The sequence below is a fragment of the Anser cygnoides genome, chromosome 2 (assembly GCF_040182565.1).
Source record: "Anser cygnoides isolate HZ-2024a breed goose chromosome 2, Taihu_goose_T2T_genome, whole genome shotgun sequence".
NCBI classification, from domain to species: domain Eukaryota; kingdom Metazoa; phylum Chordata; class Aves; order Anseriformes; family Anatidae; genus Anser; species Anser cygnoides.
The window spans coordinates 44,158,677-44,175,749 of NC_089874.1; the positions used below are offsets into that span (position 1 = coordinate 44,158,677).

The window sequence follows — 17,073 nt, forward strand, 5'->3', positions numbered from 1 at the left end:
CATATTTAACTAATATTTTATTTTAAAAATGATTACAAAATATTTTTAAAAGCTCTTAAGTCCAAAAAAAGCATAATACATCAAAAAGACCACAGGTTTAGAATGGAAAAGCAGTTAAACATTTCAAAATTATTTTAATGGAAGTTCAAGGCAACACTGACTACAAAACTGTAAAAAAATTATTTTACACAATATATAAAACCACTGTGTTATCATCCTGATTTAATAATCATTAAGTCACTTAAATTCTCAAAGGTATGAAAGCGATAGTTCTGAACAGCATAAGATTTAATCTAGATGATTAATTTAGATTTAATCTAAAATTTAATCTGCTGCTGCTTACAGCAATAAAGCAGAACAAAGATGAATTTCCATCTTGAAGGCACTACCAGCATTTTGATTGGTGACAATTTTATATAACCTTTCTAAAGTCTCACCAAATGCTTCCCTTCAGTGTAGTAAGTTTGGTATTTTTATTGCACAAATTTGAACAGAATGAGGATTACCATGATGGCCATTATGCAAAAACATCTTGTGCAGAGCTCTGAGACTTGTGTGAGACAACTGACTGCATTTTCAAGTCGGAGGGTGCAACGGCAGAACTGAATTGTAGAAGACCACGATCCTCCCCTGCTGTTTTTAAAGCACAGAGCACAAGCAGTAGGGCACAATTCCTTCACATACTTGAATCCAAAGGGCATTGCTAGCATCATGATTTTAATGTGAGCCAAATGCAGAACACATAAAAAATTAATAATAATCTACATAATGCACATGCAGATTTTCGGAGAAACTCTCAGACCAACCTCTTCACAACAAGTCCTCACACGTCCTGGAGAACCCTCTGCACCGATTCTCACGGCACTGTAAACAAGGCCTGAAATTCAGTGCAGAGCCTTTGAGTATTTTTGGACAGGCTCAACTGGAAAAGGCTAAAGCTTTTAATGTGTCTGAGCAGGCTCACGACACCACTGCCAAGCACTGCGGTGAAGATGGGAGAAGACAACCCTCAGCTCGATGCACGGCCAACTGCTCCTTTCCGCAGGTTTTACTGTCAGCTAAGATTGTACATGGATGGTTGCTTTGCGAACAGTAAGAGAAATTTAAGACAGTTCCTCGTAACTGCCCTTCTGCCAAAGCTCCCACCACTCTCCTGAACAGTCCCTCATCCATTTCAGTCAAAATCAGCCGACTTAAATTTAAGCAATTAAAAAACTGCTTCAAGTAAAGCAGGCTGGTTTCATCAGAAACAGGCTGGGAAATGTGCAAACCACTTTGCTGACAGAGCACGGGTGGGTAAAAGGCATCCAGCCACACACACACCTCCCGCAAAAACAGACGTTTCATCCAGGTCCAGGGCCATCCTCTGGGACTGGTCCAATTGAGAGACACTCAAAGCCTGGATCCAACACCAAAAGCATGACATAGGGCACTTCAAGACTGCAGGGGGCCACTCTGTACAGCCCCCACCCCACCTAGCCTGCGAGGGCAGAGGTGCCAGGAGGGACACGGGGACAGCTTCTGCCCCTTCATCTTGTGGAGCTGACAAAGCAGCTAAGGACGCCGCCTCCCAGAAGCAGGGAACAGCATACATGCAAGCAAACTTCATTCTCAGCTGACTTCAAACAACAAAACCCTTCAGCTTAAAGCCTGGGATTAATAGTACCACCATATAGAAACCATGTTGTTAGCCAACAGCTGTTTTGGCAGCAATAGTTTAGCAATTACCTTAAGCCTATAACCAGCATGTGGCTCAGCTGCTTGTGGTATTTACTGCTACGCAACAGGTTAGTGCCAGGTACGCAGTGTCTGGGATGGAGCGCTATGTATTGCTTTAAGAACAACAGGTTCCCCGTTAGTAACTGTGACATGGAAAACAAAAGTAACCAGTTTCCAAAAAAACTACCCACTTGTCGTTTTCATTAGCTGACAGCAATGCATCCCTTTCAGTCAGCGACAGAATTGGATCCTCAAATCCATACAGGGATCAGTGAGTCAGTGAGAAAATGGGTAAAAGCTACTTGAAACAGCTACAAGGAAAACGGCACACTCAGTTTCTTTGTAAAGTATCATAATAATAAGCACTTAGGTGGAGAAAAGTCTTACAGAGAAAGCAGTCAAAACCCATAATTCCCTTCACATATTTTCAACGAGGAAAAAAAAAAAAAGGAAAAATTACACCATGACACAATCCCACCATAGTGCTGCATCATTTAAAAAATATCAGCAACACTGTGTTATTCTTACACCATATTTATAGCTTTTAATTATATATCAAGATTTAGAAACTACAGGCATCTTGATGTGCATTGATTAGGTAGAATGCCAGGCAATAAAAATAATTATAATTAAGAAAAATAAAAAATAAAATAACCCACAAAACCAACCAAACCCAAACCCAAACTTAGAATATTAATCATAGCTGTGGACACAAACCCCAAAGTAAGACACTGCAAATTGCAGCAGAGATATTTCCCACTGTGGCCAGTTTGGTAACCAGTAATGTTGCTTGTAAACAAAAACATCGCTAACCTGCCCAGTTTTCAGACACAGCTACGGCAGGCCCTGTACACCTACACCAAGATCAAATGTTAGTGCAAATGGACACTAATAAATACAAGGAAAATCAATTCCAATCTAAGGAACATTTCATCCTCACAAAGCAGGAAATGACATGAAGGAAAGTATCTATTTTATGCATGGTTCTGAAACCAAGCTACAGCTTAAACCTCATGATTCACACCAACTGTCAAAATTGTACTCTGCCCAAGCGAAGTGTAGTGTTAAGGTTAGGTCTCAGAGCTTAGAGAGAGAACATCACAAACTCACATTCATCAGAAAGTAGCAGTACTGGGAGGAAAAAAAAAAAAAAAAGCAACCAAAAAAAAAAAAAACCTTTGACCTTCTTTTACAATGCTTTGTCTTACAATGACTTCCTCATCCTTTTCCAAATATAGCTCTCAGACAATTTCTGGAGGGCTTACTCTCAATGCTGCCACAACAGGTTACAAGACTATAAATTTGTCAGACAATGATATTGATGAAGTGCAGTTAATGCCTGGAAGACACGACAGATGTCATGAGAACTCAAACAAGAACTGTTTTTGCATAATCAGCTTTTTCTCATTTGCTTTGGTATTTTGGAATGTCTCTTGACTCACAGCAGTTTGCCCTACTTTTGAGGGCTTCCCTCTAAATGAGGTTTAGCAATTTTGTTTCTACCTCAGACATCTGCAAAATGCCTTTTTTATTTATTTTTTTTCTACCACTTCACTTTTTACACAGTAGCCATCAACATCTAGTCTGATAGGTCTCTCACTGGTCTGATACACGTTGCATCAGTAGTGTTTCTTGCAGTCTCACGGCCCCTTGCTTTTAAGACAAATCAAGGTTACAAGTGCTTATTTACCTGTTCACCAACTGAGTTAGCCAGCAGCAATAAGTCTCATACTAGTGCCATAGATATCAGCACAGAAAATGGTGCTGTCCATAACCATTCTGGTAAAACTCACCATTACCTATGCATAAACAAGCTGTGCATGGTATTAACCCTGCAAATTATAGCTGATATTACAACATGCTATAATCTTTCTCCCACTGATGTTCAAATTGCTACTTCTGGGTGACTTTGTGAAAACACTTAAACTTTTTCCTCTCACAGATGCCACTTCATTTTTTTTCCCCTGTGACTTTTGTCACTTTTGAAATAGTCTGAAGGAATATTCTGGCATACAAGTCTGAACTTGAATAACCATGGGGTGCAAAGCTGTCTCCTTAAAAAAAAAATATTATATTACCCCCTGCATAAAAACCCTAAGCTATTTCATTAAATTGATCTCCACAGACAGAACTAAAAAGTGTAATTAGTAAAAACAAACCAAAAACCCTTACATAAAGATAAGCATTTTTGTAAAGCTGCAATTTGGTATCCCTTTTACACTTACCATTTGACCAGTAAGTACAAGAATGAATTCTACCATACTAACTTGTAACTAGTAGAAAATATATTTGGTCCAGTTCATATACAAAATGTCTTTAAGGCATAACTGAGACTTTATGCACCACAGATTATCCTTTAGTAGTCACTCCTTCCAAAATCGAATCAGCACACTGTTGTCCTTGTGTTATTCTATTTGTTATTCTATTTAAACTTTTTTTTTTTTTTAATGTATGCCACCTAGAGAGGTGGCAGGACCAGTTACCTACAAAATTAAATAGAACATGATGTTCAAGATGATGTTACTTAACCTAAGGATCTATAAAAATTTGTGATGAGCAACATGTAAAAAATTGATTTGAAGGAAGAGACAGAAGTTATTACCTACAGAACACTGAAGCTTCATTTTAGTTTGCTCCACTGAAAAAAAAAGGAACTAATTTCAGAAAGTTCAGCTTTACTTATTCAGTAGGGAATCTTCTGCAGTACCCTGAGTGTTGCCTGAATTTTGAGGGTGTTCTTTGGTGCTTCGTTTCCGACTGCCCCAATACTCCATCACAAACTCAGCTAAAAATGCCCCACTTGCAAAAACTCCAAATACCTGTGAAAGTGAAAGAAACATATGAATTTAAAAAGTACAAACATTGACAGTATTCTACGATTTTGGAGAGTTTTGCTGCACTATTCATATATGTTAATAATGCTCATATATTAGATCAATGGTTCAATTTAAATTAGCAGCAGATCAGAAATCTTAATTCTAGCATATTCAATGCAAAAGTTGTTACAATTCTCGTTCTCTTAATCAAGCGTGAATCTTAGGATATGTTCTAAACAGATCTTAATAGCAGAAGTATATTCGTTATTTTTTTTTGCAGTAAAATTAGTAAAGAAGCATGGCACTAGTGGTATAGCAGACTATTTATCCAAGAGATATCTGCCGTTTAAAGGGACTAAGTGAAGAAGAGTAACCCGTGGAAGGTGAAGGGAGATAAATAAGCAGAGCCTAAGCAAGTCCTTACTGCGTCAGCAAGGGGGGATGACGGGACCTTTTGCTAATGACAACTTTCATTATTAGTCACAGCAAAGTAGTGGTAAGCAGACGGTTGATTTTAGCAGCTTCTTTCAAGCAAGGATGTAAACGCACACGTTTACACTAACTTTTAAATAAAATTAAGCAGCAGGTTTGCCCCAAAACAGTTAGATACTATGAAGTCTTGAATCCCGATATTTTTGTTTTTCCAGCTCCAGGAGAAAAACAAACAAAAAAAAACCCACCACCACCACCAAAAAAAAAAAAAAAAAAAAACAAACAGAAAAGGAAGACTAATCAAACCATTAGGACTGTATATATCAGCATCACAACAGATGACCATACAAAAGTGTGTATCTTCAATAGCTCGCGCTCAGTATGAAACAGAATTCAATTTTTATTCATTGAAGAATAAAACAAAAATTTGGTCTTTAATCTCACATATTCACAATTCCAAAGTTATTCAAAAAGAGCACCAAATGAGTAAGGAACTATGACCCAAAGCTTCTACAGTGCCTTGTCCTGTGCCTCTCCAGTGTTCCGTGGGAGATGCATAACCTGTTGCTCTTCTATTTTTGTCTCTGAGGAGCCTAGCATTCTTATTGCAACCTTTACAAGCCAGCATTCTCTACATATGCTTTATAACGTCTGACAAAAGATGTGGTTTCTTGCTGACTTTGCGAGAGGGCAGCATTACAGGAGCACAATTAAGGAAAAAAGTTGGCATTTCAGAGAGGCGAGTATCAGAGAGCTTGGGAGGCTGTGAGAGATGGCAGTGCCATTAACAGTGACAGATGACAGGGAACAGTACAGAGCCAAGGCAGTGAACTTCAGTGAGGAACCAAGAAGCGAGCCACAGCTGCTGGGGAGCCACAAGCAGGACTGCTGGAAAGCCCTGCATCCGAGGAATGCCTACTCTTCGGATTTCCTAAGCTAAGTTTCAGAAGCTCTGAAACAGCTAGCTCCTCCTGAAACTTGTAATGCACTGAATTCTCTTCCCTGCCCAGTTTTTTGCCCGTAGACTGGGTGAGGTTTAAAGGGTAGAGAAATTAAGATACAAGATAAATGCAAAGTAAATGATACACTTGTAAGACTTACGCATGCAATAGTTTCAGAAGCCGACGCAGAGCTCGTTGCAGCAAGAACTATTGAAGCTAACAAGAAAATGACACCTATGGCTAGCATGGCCCACAAATTCTGGAAATATAAAAAATAAATGTTACAGAATTGTAGATATACTACCTGAAAAAGAACAAGCATCCTAACAGCAACCAAATTAATCTGCCAGTGAATTTACAATTTGAAACACTGATGCTCATGGGAGCTTCAGAAAATCATAGAATGGGTTTGGGTTGGAAGGGACCTTAAAGATCACCTGGTTTCAACCCCCCTGCCATGGGCAGGGTCACCTTCACCAGACCAGGTTGTCCAAAGCCCCATCCAGCCTGGCCTTGAACACTTCCAGGGATGGGGCATCCACAGCTTCTCTGGGCAACCTGTTCCAGTGCCTTGCCACCCTCACAGTAAAGAATTTCTTCCTTATATCTAATCTAAATCTCCCCTCTTTCAGTTTAAAGCCATTCCCCCTTGTCCTATCACTCCACTCCCTGACAAAGAGTCCCTCCCCAGCTTTCCTGTAGCTCCCTTTAAGTACTGGGAGGCTGCTGTAAGTCTCCTTGGAGCCTTCTCTTCCCCAGGTTGAACAACCCCACTGTTGGATTTTACTGCTATGTATGCCAAACAATATTCAATATCATCAACTATTTTTAAAAGTCTAATTTACACACTCCTTTTTTTTTTTTTTTTTTTTTTTTTTTTCAGTGTTTCATACATTACACCAACATTCATACACCAACATGGGGCTTTGGGCAACCTGGTCTGGTGGGAGGCGTCCCTGCCCGTGCAGGAGGTTGAAATTAGGTGATCTTTAAGGTCCCTTCCAACCCAAACCATTCTGTGATTCTATGATTTCTCACAGTCAAATTCAAGTGCAGGTCAATTGTGCTAGCATTATTCTATACGTAATACATTTGGGAAACTACAAACTTGTAAGTAAACTTGCTCAATCAAACCTTACTACACTCCCTTTATGTACGTTCATGTAAAAACGCTACTGTTTGCACTGAAGACAACCAGGAAGGGACATTCATACAACAATACAATATCCTCCCTGACTTTACAGAGCAACTCTGTGCCACCACAGTATCGTCTGAAATATAAAAGCATGAACAAGTACAATTATTACCAAAAAGGAGGTAGGATACACACAGGAGAAAAATAGATACCATAAACAGGCAAATTCCAAGTATCATGCTGGTAGTAAAGTGTGTTCCATATGCATACATATATATTGTGATTGTAGTAGTATAGGTCTTTGTGAAAGACTTTCACACAAGTCCTAAAATCCTGCATGTAACCAACATGACAATTTAGGAAAAGCTGCCAAAAAAAAAAAAAAGACTCTTAAAGTTAACTTGTTTATTAACTGTAATATAACCTATGTTAATCTACCCTTTAATTAGAGAATAATAAAAGATTCACTCTGCATTGCCTTTTTACTCCACAGTAGTCTTTAAGCACTTGCATTAAACAGTTTGTTTAAAAAAGAAAAAAATCTTACCACTCTCTTTACTTTATCTTTCCCAAAGGTTTCATATGCAACAGTGCAATACACACAGAGGATCAGGAGGCTCAGAAGAAAAGCACTGCAACTTGTGAATTCAAAGAAGTAAAGTCCACCACAATTGATACAATCGTCCACAATTTCCTCAAAAATAACAGCCAGAAGAGAGAGAAACTGCAAACAAATAACATACTTGTGTTAGATCAAGTCACCAATATCTTAGCAAACAGCTGTCTCCAATATTAACATTAAAGAAGGCAGATGTAAAATTAAAAAAAAAAAATCTAAAAAGAACTTGGTAAGGTTCTGCACTATTTTATGGTTATTTACCATTACTTACCTATGGATAACACAGGTAGAAATATAACAACACAGTTTAGGCTTGATGTTAACGTCAGTCAACAAACTCCATTGGGTTAAGCTGAGCACACACCACCAAGCACACGACTTTAGCTAAAGACTTCCATTCGTGGCTTTGTGCAGTAGGAAGCAGAGCAGGCAGACAGCACGAGATGCACAGCTTCCAGTCAGAACAAGCAAAAATGCTATTGCTTACCACTTACAACCACATTTAGTTTTACGTGCATTTGGGATTGGGGTGGATCGGAAGACTCTGACCCAGTCAGCTACCTCCCTGAAAGCCTGCAGCTGGTGTTATCTCCCTCGATAAACTTCAGAGAAAGTATAGCTAATGGCTCGTGTGTTTATGACCAGTAACAACAGAAGCTCAATTGCAGGAATCAAAACTTCAAACTATGTTTAAACCACGTTTAAGCTATGTTGGACAGTGTTTAATCTCTGCAGAAGCTTATGTTAGCCTCCCTGCAGCAGTATTTTTTGAGGAAAGAACATGAGTTAATTCCCGTACAGACACCAGGCATCTGCTGCTGGATCTTCTACCATCTTACTGTACAAGAAAGGATATTGCTTTTTTTTAAAATAGTCTCTCATTTTGGCCACTTCTTGCTGATTTTCTTCATCCTAAGAAGTTGACAGAGGATATAGATCCTTGCAGTAAGGAGTTCAGTGAACTGAAACAATTATTAGGAATCAGAATCAGCTGTAAAATCAAGACTGATACAGGGATGATGATCCTATTTTTAATGATAGTATGTGGGCAACAATGGAGTTGACAGCTCTTCTATGAAAAAAATCTAATTCTAGAATTCAGAATTGTCATTTTCCAGTTACTAGCATGTCAAAACAGCTGCAGATGCTATATCTGCATCTTATTTTGGAAAAAATGACCTGTCTTCAGTTTCAGTTTTCGGACAGTAAAAATAAGAAAAGTGATTTAGCACGTGGGAAATGTAAATTCACCAACTAAGCAAGACCTCAGAAAACATTGTGCTTTGAATACGCATTGGTGTAAAGTAAACAGGCTCTCAGAAAGGGAAAAACGCAAGTTGGGAAACTGACACATTACAATCAGGCCGCAGCATACTTGCCTTCTCTCTTCTGCTTGGCTAGCAAAGCAAATTTCTCAGAAACCCTCACGCCTAACACAATGATTACTACAGATGCCCAAGGAATATTTTTCTCCCCCTCCCTTCTGGGATTTATATTTCTGCCTCTTTATATCAGCACTGAAAACTGAATGCCATCACTTTCACCAGAGACAGAACAGAAAGGAAATAAAAGGTCTTTTTGGCAACCTGCCCTTAAAAGGCTTTAGAAGCCCAGGTAACCATAATATGGTCTAAGTAACCGCAAACAACCCTCTCCACTGAGTGTGCAAATGAGTGGGGAAAAACAAATCACATTCAAGGAGTACTTTTAAAGGGTTTCATGTCAAAAAAATGGAGAAGGGATGATTGAGGGGTTGATCTGGCGTCCTTTGTGGGACTTCTCCAAGTCAGTATTCAAATTTTTATTAATGAGCCGAATAACGAAGGAGAGTTCTTCACATCAAAGCTTTTTAATGATGCACTCTGATTGAAGTAGTATATCAGCAGCACATCTATAAGCTGCAGAGAGTTCTGCCTGGGTTTGTTAATTTGCTTCTTGACATCACCACAAAAAACATAAGAGGGCTCTGTTGTTACGTTTTATTCAGTTTCCCAGTTCTGCAAGCACAGCCACCTTAGGTCATTGTTAGTCCTGGGATCAGCGCAGACTTGTACAGGCTTACATTAAGCAGTAGAAGCTTGTTCTGTCGTATTTTTATGTTTGCCATCTCCACACTGAGCCTATGGAAACTTCCTAGTGGCAAGCACACAGAAACTCACTATGGTTTTGTTTGAGCTGTCAGTAACAAGCGGAGAGAGGCAGCTCAGGAGCTCCTCATTTTCTTCAGAGCTAAACCTTCAGGGCAGAGCCTCTTCCATGCTGAAGACCGAGGAAGCACCTGAAGACACAAACAGGCAGCTGCTACCTTCCTTCCCTCTCGTGCAGAGCCCCGCATTGCTGTGGATGTGTATTGCTGCAGATTAATCCCAACTGCCCATACATACACCAGCAATTAAATAACTCCCTCGGTCCTTTGCCGGCAAGAACTTTTCATTGACACTGACGTTACTGCAAGTTTCTGCACAAATGTCGCGTTTCTCAAGTAGATTTAAGAAGCGAAAGGCTACAAAGGAATGCTACAAAAATAAAGCAAATCAATGAACTTTCCAACAGGCCTGTGAAAACACAGAGCAGTGGTGTTCCCAGTACAAAACCTTCCCGTTTAGAAGGGTGCATGAATTAATTCAGTTTAGCAGTTCACCCGTGTGATTATCAGTGTGCAGACCCAACAATAACAAACAATCACGGTTCTAACACAAGGCTAATAGATGTTAATGACCACCACAGTCACTGGGACTTCCAGTCCCAGGAACATTTCCCAGGAAATTTCCCAGGAAAACAGGAACATTTCTCCTACTGGAAATGTTGAGGCTTCCACCTTCAGTAATTTCTGGAGCTTGCTGTAAGTGCTTTGGACAAAATCTGAAGATCTGTGCATTTTGGTAAAGGGAAAAAAAAAGGGGTGGGGAAACTGTTGGAAATGAGGAGGGTGAATGATGATAATTAATTTTTTTCTCTTATTGAAGGACTGCTATAGGCCATAAACTGCTACTTCTTTAGGAGCCTATCAAGCAGCTATCCGTCCTTGCTAAGACAGGCCTTAATAACTTACCTTTTTCCTTCCTAGAAAGCTTTTTAAATAAAGCCTCTGCTCAGGTAAGCAGTTGAAGACGTTGCTACACCAGTAAAGTTGCATATGCAATTGTTTTATTCCATTAAACTACTGATCTGTAATGATCTGTTTGTTTGGGAGCAACACCCAGCAGATCTTAACTAATTAATCTCTAGAAGATGAAGTAACATTTTACATCCTGTTGTATTTACTTATAGCACACTTGGGTGTGATTAAAAAAAAAAAAAAAAAACCTCTTAGAAAGCTTTACTTTTGGCAGCATTAGCATTACCAGCACTGCTTTCTTAAGCTTTCAGCTGGGGCTTTTGACTCTGCATGGGATAAAGTTTAAAAACTGAACGTCCTCTTTTCTGCACAGGGAGTTAACAAGAAAGGGTTGGAAATCACCTATGATTCCTCCCAGCATGAGACATCTGACTGAGAAGCCACTTCGTTGGAAAATGTTCGCTGACACATTTACAGTCAGCGGCCCCTTGCCACTGCGGTTTCACTACTCCCTGCTGGTACGTAGGACCAGTGCTCCTCACATCACTACCAGCAAGCCCACACCAGCGTGCTTGGGAAGAGTCCGTCACTGAGTATGGAAACAAACAGGAGCGTGATTCAGGTGTCCCGGTGCTGAGCACACTCAAGAATAAACGTTACGCGTGGCAAAAAGCAAGCAGAATTATAAGCCCCCAATTCCAGGTGAGCATGGGACCGCCCGGTATGCAGCGAGGCACTGCAATGTCACACGCACATCCAGGCCGGCCACCGCCCAGGTCGCATGTTTTGGTGTGATTTCTGCCGGGAGGTTTGCTGTGGGAGATGTGCTCCCCGAGGCGGTGGCACACAGCGCAGCCTGGTACGCTCACAGTCGGGCTGTGGGGGCGATGGGAGGGGGACCCAGCAAGCCCTTCCCAGTCCCACAGCCTTACAAAGGTTTCTACTGCCTGTTTTCATCCAGCGAGGCCCTAGGACGAGAGTACTGTTTTCTGTGAGGATTGCCTCTGATTTTAAACCCCGAGGACACCGAGCAGCGGACCCACGCTGGCCGCAGCGTTTCACCTCGGTCACGCGAGGCACACAACCACCAGGTAGGTGCTAGTACGTGCTCCTGCAGCCAGGACACGAAGAAGAAGCAAGCCCATTAGTTCCTCACCACAAAACAACCTCAACCCGTCCAAAAGGCAGGGCCACCGCTGCCACCTCAGCCTTCAGTTACCGATTTGTGCAGCTTAGCAAACAACAGCAAGCGCAGACTTTGCCTCTCCTGCGCTTGAAGCCAGGCTTTCTGCTCAAGTGAGCTCCTTCCTGACCCACAGAAATAACCCCCTCTGTGTACGGCCACCTCCGTTAGCCTTCACCGGTGAATATTTTAATTTTTAGGCTCGGGGGAGCCTAAAGCTGGAGGTTATGGGAACGGGAAGGGAAGGGAAGGGAAGGGTCTCACCGGTTGCAGCACTTTGGCCGGCAGCCTCCAGCCCTTCAGGTGCTGCCGGGTGCAGCCGCAGGGCCGGTGGGGCTCCTTGCAGTGCGGCTCGGTGGTCTCGTTGTACACGGCCCCGTTCTCCATGGCCGCGCCGCCGCCGGCTGCCGAGCTGAGGGAAAACCGAAAGCAAAAGGGCGAGGCAGGAGGGCGGGGAGGGAAGGGAAAGGGAAGGAAGGGGAAGGGGAAGGCGGAGGCGGTGCCTCCCGGCCGCCGGCCGGCTGCCAGCCCGGAGCGGTCCCCTGCCGGCCTTCCCCAAGGGCCTGGCCCCGTCCCCGGCCTCGCTTGAGGAGGAGCCGGGCCGGTGCCGGGCGCTGGAGGCGGCCTGGGGCTGAGCAGCGCCTTGGGGAGCGCGTGGGGCCCGGGATGCTTTTTAGGAAGGATTTGAAGAGTTAGGAAGGGTTTGAATGATTTAATAAGGGTTTGAAGGACTGCTTGCCTCCCTGTTGTCACAGGAGGGTGTGGGTTGGAAGGATTTAAACCACGGCTTTTGGTGCTCAGCCACCGTGCTGGCAGTGAGGTAACCACGGGTGTCCCCCAGGTCCCTGTGTCGATACGCTCCCACGCCTCTGCCCAGCTCAGATTTGGAGGGAGCTGCGGCTTGTGGTGCCTACAGAGGAGCACGTGAAGCCCACTGTATATAAGCACAGGTGTACTGCGTTCACCATTATTATACTGTTAACCTATCATCCACAGAACTGCTACCGTCCATCACAGTCAAATTCGGGTACACTTCACTTATTTAAGTTTCTGTCAAATGTAATATAAATGGCAATTTGCTTACTTAACCTCAGCTTTGTACGCACTTTGGTTAAGTGAAGTGTATGCTCAGGAAATCAGGTTGCTCAGCCCCGTTCCTGTTCCAGAGCCAGCACAAGGAGCGGGGAGGACGCGTGCTGCCACCTGGGAGCCCCGGTGCCATTTGTAACTCTGCCAAGAGCCAGCAGGACGGACAGGTAAAGTAGGATGGCCCTGCTAAAAGCGATCGGTTCATGCTCTGTGTTGAACATTCACCAGCAGGCCATAAGCGCGATCCCTCCCAGTAAAGAAAACACAAGCTAGAGGAACGCTGCAGGGCCCCTGGGCAGGGCAGCACAGACTTGTTTGTGCCAGAAACAATGCCTGCTGCAGGAATCGGCTTCAGAGGCAAATGAGGAGGGCAAGGCCCATGATTCCCAAGGCATGGGAGTTTCCAGTAAAATAAGTAAGGTACCGCCACGAGGGCAGCATAGCTTCTGCCTGGGGTTGGGATGAGTTTAATGTAGTTCTGCTGGCAGCATCCCCAGAACGCAGGGCTAGGCACATAACATTTACTGTTACCACTCAAGAGTCTGCCTTGCCTTTATTGCTGTTTTTTACATTAGTACACTATAAATAAGATTATATTACAGAGGCTGGCATCTCGTTTCTGAAGGAATTTCCCTTGTTTTGTTTTCTTGCTAATATTTTGTGTGCGACTAGACTGTACTTTGGTCTGAGGGAGACAGGACTTAGGGAGATAGAAGAAATTGTGAGTTTTCCTTTTAAGGTGTTCGGTAGCATCTAGGGATATTTGCATTTGTTCCCATCTGAATCTTTACCAGTGTCTTACTGCAGCATTACTAGATTATGAACAGAGATTTAACTATTGATGACAACTGTCCGAGTCTGCTTTTCAAGGAGTCATATAAACACTATACAAGTCAACAAAAGATGAAATATATTGCAACCTTTTTCTACTCCCTGTTGTCTTTGAGTTGGCTTTTCTGTTCAGGCCTTCTCCAGAAAGTACATATCAATGATGCATGAATTATAAAGGTTAGCTTGCCACCTAAATCCTAGCTTATTTAGCCCACTTTATTTATTTATAAGGGAATTTATGAAAAGCAAAACAGTAACAAAGTTCCAGTAACTGTAACAAAGAAGGAACAAAAAGCAGACCAGGTAGGGCATGGTAGCTTAAAAATACTTCGGGCATTGTGTTAAAACATACAAATGCTGCTATGCACACAAACTAAAGGCCCTTTTCATTAGAACTGTCTTTCAAGTACCTCACTCTCCTTTAGAGAGAATGCAGATCAAAACAATAGTTGCGATACATAACATGCCTGTTTAATGCAAATAACTGTAATTACCTGCCTGTGATGCAATGGAAATCCCATTCCAGATGTGCATCTACTTCCTTCTGTTTACGTACTGATGGAGTTTTCCCAAAACAAAGTCTTTCTTACCCGACACAACCTGTGCCAGAATGGCAGAACCAGAGCTAAAAGCAGGACATTGCAGCAGAGAGGCAACCCTGGAGTTAGATCCTAAACTACCACAACATCTCCATTCAGCCAAAGAGCTTGAGGTTGGTGGAAGCAGATCAGTGATGAGTGACCTAGTTTTCTCACTCATTGCATCTTCACCACCATAGTGGCCAAAAAGCAATACTTATTAAGTTGAGAAAACTACCTCATTAGGGGAGATTATAGTATAGCTTTATGACACGGTTATCACCCCTTGCTGCACTGAAAAAAACTTACTTGTGTGACTGGAGCTCCTTGAAGCAGTTGAGTAAGTGTCAGCCACTGGAATATAATGGACACAGACCAGGGCTGCATCCCTGTTCTCATAAAGTGAAGCCCCAGTGACCCTTCAGAACTAGCTTCGTACTGTATTACAGATTTACACAAATTAAGCTAAAACCAAAATCCCTCACAATCAAAATTAGCAGCAGGGCTCCATTGACCTGACTTGTCACAAATTCTAATTTTCCCATGTTCATAAATACAATTGTGTCTTTTTGTTTTCCTTCAAGGAGGGCAATAGAGAAGGAACTATAGGAATGGGAAAGTAGTTTAAAAGTCCAAAGAACTGAAGGAGACAGGCTCCATTTCATTTGACGGGCGATGAGGTTCATCACCACTGAACAATTATATCAGCCAGTTGGAGGCACAGCTCTCCTCCTGGTCTCAGTTCTGGTATTCCCACGCAAGCATCTAACAGGTTTCTTTCACTGACTCTGGCCCTTCTTGTTGCGAGCATTAAGTACAGTACAACTAGCTAGCAAAGGGAATAACATAAGTACTGTGACAAAGAACTCAGAAAAGACTTGCACGTCTTGCATCTGCTGAAGATTCCTCTGCTCTCAAGGCTGTATTTTTGGGCTCAGTATTGCAATTGAATTCACAACCCCTGATCTTCATGCTGACCAGCTAGATTGTGTGATTTTTAAACAGCTGAAGATTAAGAATTAGCATTTTTAATAGCTATGTCTAAGTATCCCTTATGACACAAGAAAACAAACCCTCAATGCTCCACATTTCCCAAATGTTGGGTTAAGCTAACTCGTCACTGTTTTTCCACATTTATCTGCATAAAGAGAATCACAAAGCCATGAGGTATTTGACAAGTAACGGTTCTACAGGTGCAGGTGTCCTACTGCAAGTTAAGTTTGCTCCCCATAAAAGGACTGCAACCCAACGGGTTGGTACTTAAGTTCCAGATGAACCACTAGAAACTTAAAAGTTAATGTAGTATGGTAGCTAGTCCATATAGCCCAGGTAGCACATACACATTTCAGAGACTGCCATATTTTCAGCTGAGAACTAAGAATTGTCTGGAAAGAAAGTGGTCTATTAACCAAAATTTTCAAGCTTAAAACTGGTAGAGTAAGCTTATTACAACCAGTATTCTCAAAGAACTGATGTAGGAACATGAAGGAGAGAAGGAGGAAGAAGAAATTTGTAAAAATCCCCCCCAAAACATTCATTTTGGGGCTAATAGTTCCTTATCTACAGAGAACTAGCTCTGAAAGTACAAAGGAATTTACTTGGTTTATTTACTTTATAGCATTTTTGCAGTATTCCACAAAACATTGATTTTATTTTTTTTTAAATGAAAAATCATCTGTTTTTCCAATACCATCTCTAATTTCTTGTGTACTAGACTAAAACCTTGGACCCAATGACACTAAAGGCATTAAAGGCACACAGAAGTGATTAGAAGTTACTCACGCTGTTATTCCTTTTAGAATCAAGGTCATAACAAACCTAACACATCTACAGGTAAGGCATTAAAGCACAATAAAGGATAACGAAGTAGTATCCTTTCCAAGCATCCTTCTGTTGTTTTACCCAACTGGTAGCTTTGGTACCTAAAAGAATGAGGATTAACCGGCTCTACATTTTCTGAAAATAGCCTTATATTACATAGGTTTGTTTTGCATGATAGTCCTGGTGACACCTTCATCTTGACACTCTTGTCAAAGCAGTAGACAGGGAAATTTCTACTCGAGGCCAAAGCCAGCAGCCAAGCAGTCCTGGTCTCACTGAATGGAAACACAAAGCCAAAGCCACCAGGCTAAATAGAAACAAGTTCTCATTTTCCTTTTGTCATAAAAAACCTTTAAAGTCTTTTTTCCAAAAAGCACAAAGAAGCTGTGGATAGTGACAGCAGCTTTAAGAGAATTTTAACTTTAAGGAGGGAGGTAGGCTACGTCAGTATAGTAGAATAAAAAGGCCACGTAGAGAGAATGTTCTTTAAAGATTTTTTTTTTTTTTTTTGCAAAATAGCTAAAACAGCTAACAGGGGCTAGGGAAGAAATAAATTTAGAAGTTTTAAATTTGCAGAAGTGACATTTATTTCTAGAACTTTGTTTTATGAAGTGAAATTATAATGAGTCATTAGTAAGGTTTTCCCCTGTCCCTGCCTCTGAAAAAAAAGCCACCTAGTTCAACAGTTCCTAATATGTTGTCTAGTTTTCCAGAAATATACGGAAATAAAACATGTCCGAGTTTCCAGCTTCAAAAAGGATACTGGGCTTTGACAGATGCTCAAATGAATAAAAAAATGCAGAAGCTAAAGTTTTCTTTCCAAAAACCTGAGCAGTACGAAAGTTTAGGAT

The 17,073-nt window shown here is 41.6% G+C and overlaps 1 protein-coding gene and 1 long non-coding RNA gene across 3 annotated transcripts in view; one reads left to right on the plus strand and one right to left on the minus strand.

Moving 5' to 3' along the window:
- On the minus strand, positions 1–12,342 carry CMTM6 (CKLF like MARVEL transmembrane domain containing 6). Its single transcript, XM_048077971.2, has 4 exons — positions 12,168–12,342; positions 7,591–7,767; positions 6,069–6,167; positions 1–4,538 (listed from the first exon to the last, which is right to left on the minus strand). The coding sequence occupies exons 1-4, from the start codon at positions 12,288–12,290 to the stop codon at positions 4,395–4,397; spliced, it is 543 nt and encodes a 180-aa protein (XP_047933928.1). The 5' UTR covers positions 12,291–12,342; the 3' UTR covers positions 1–4,394.
- LOC125184529 (uncharacterized) overlaps positions 10,574–17,073 on the plus strand; it is a 22,892-nt gene continuing 16,392 nt past the window's right edge. Inside the window, exons 1-3 of one of the 2 annotated variants that reach the window (XR_010829240.1) lie at positions 10,574–11,422; positions 11,682–11,811; positions 13,070–13,159. This is a non-coding gene — a long non-coding RNA (uncharacterized lncRNA). Of the gene's footprint in view, positions 11,812–13,069; positions 13,160–17,073 lie in introns of both variants that reach the window. The other variant, XR_007168681.2, reaches the window with a different exon arrangement.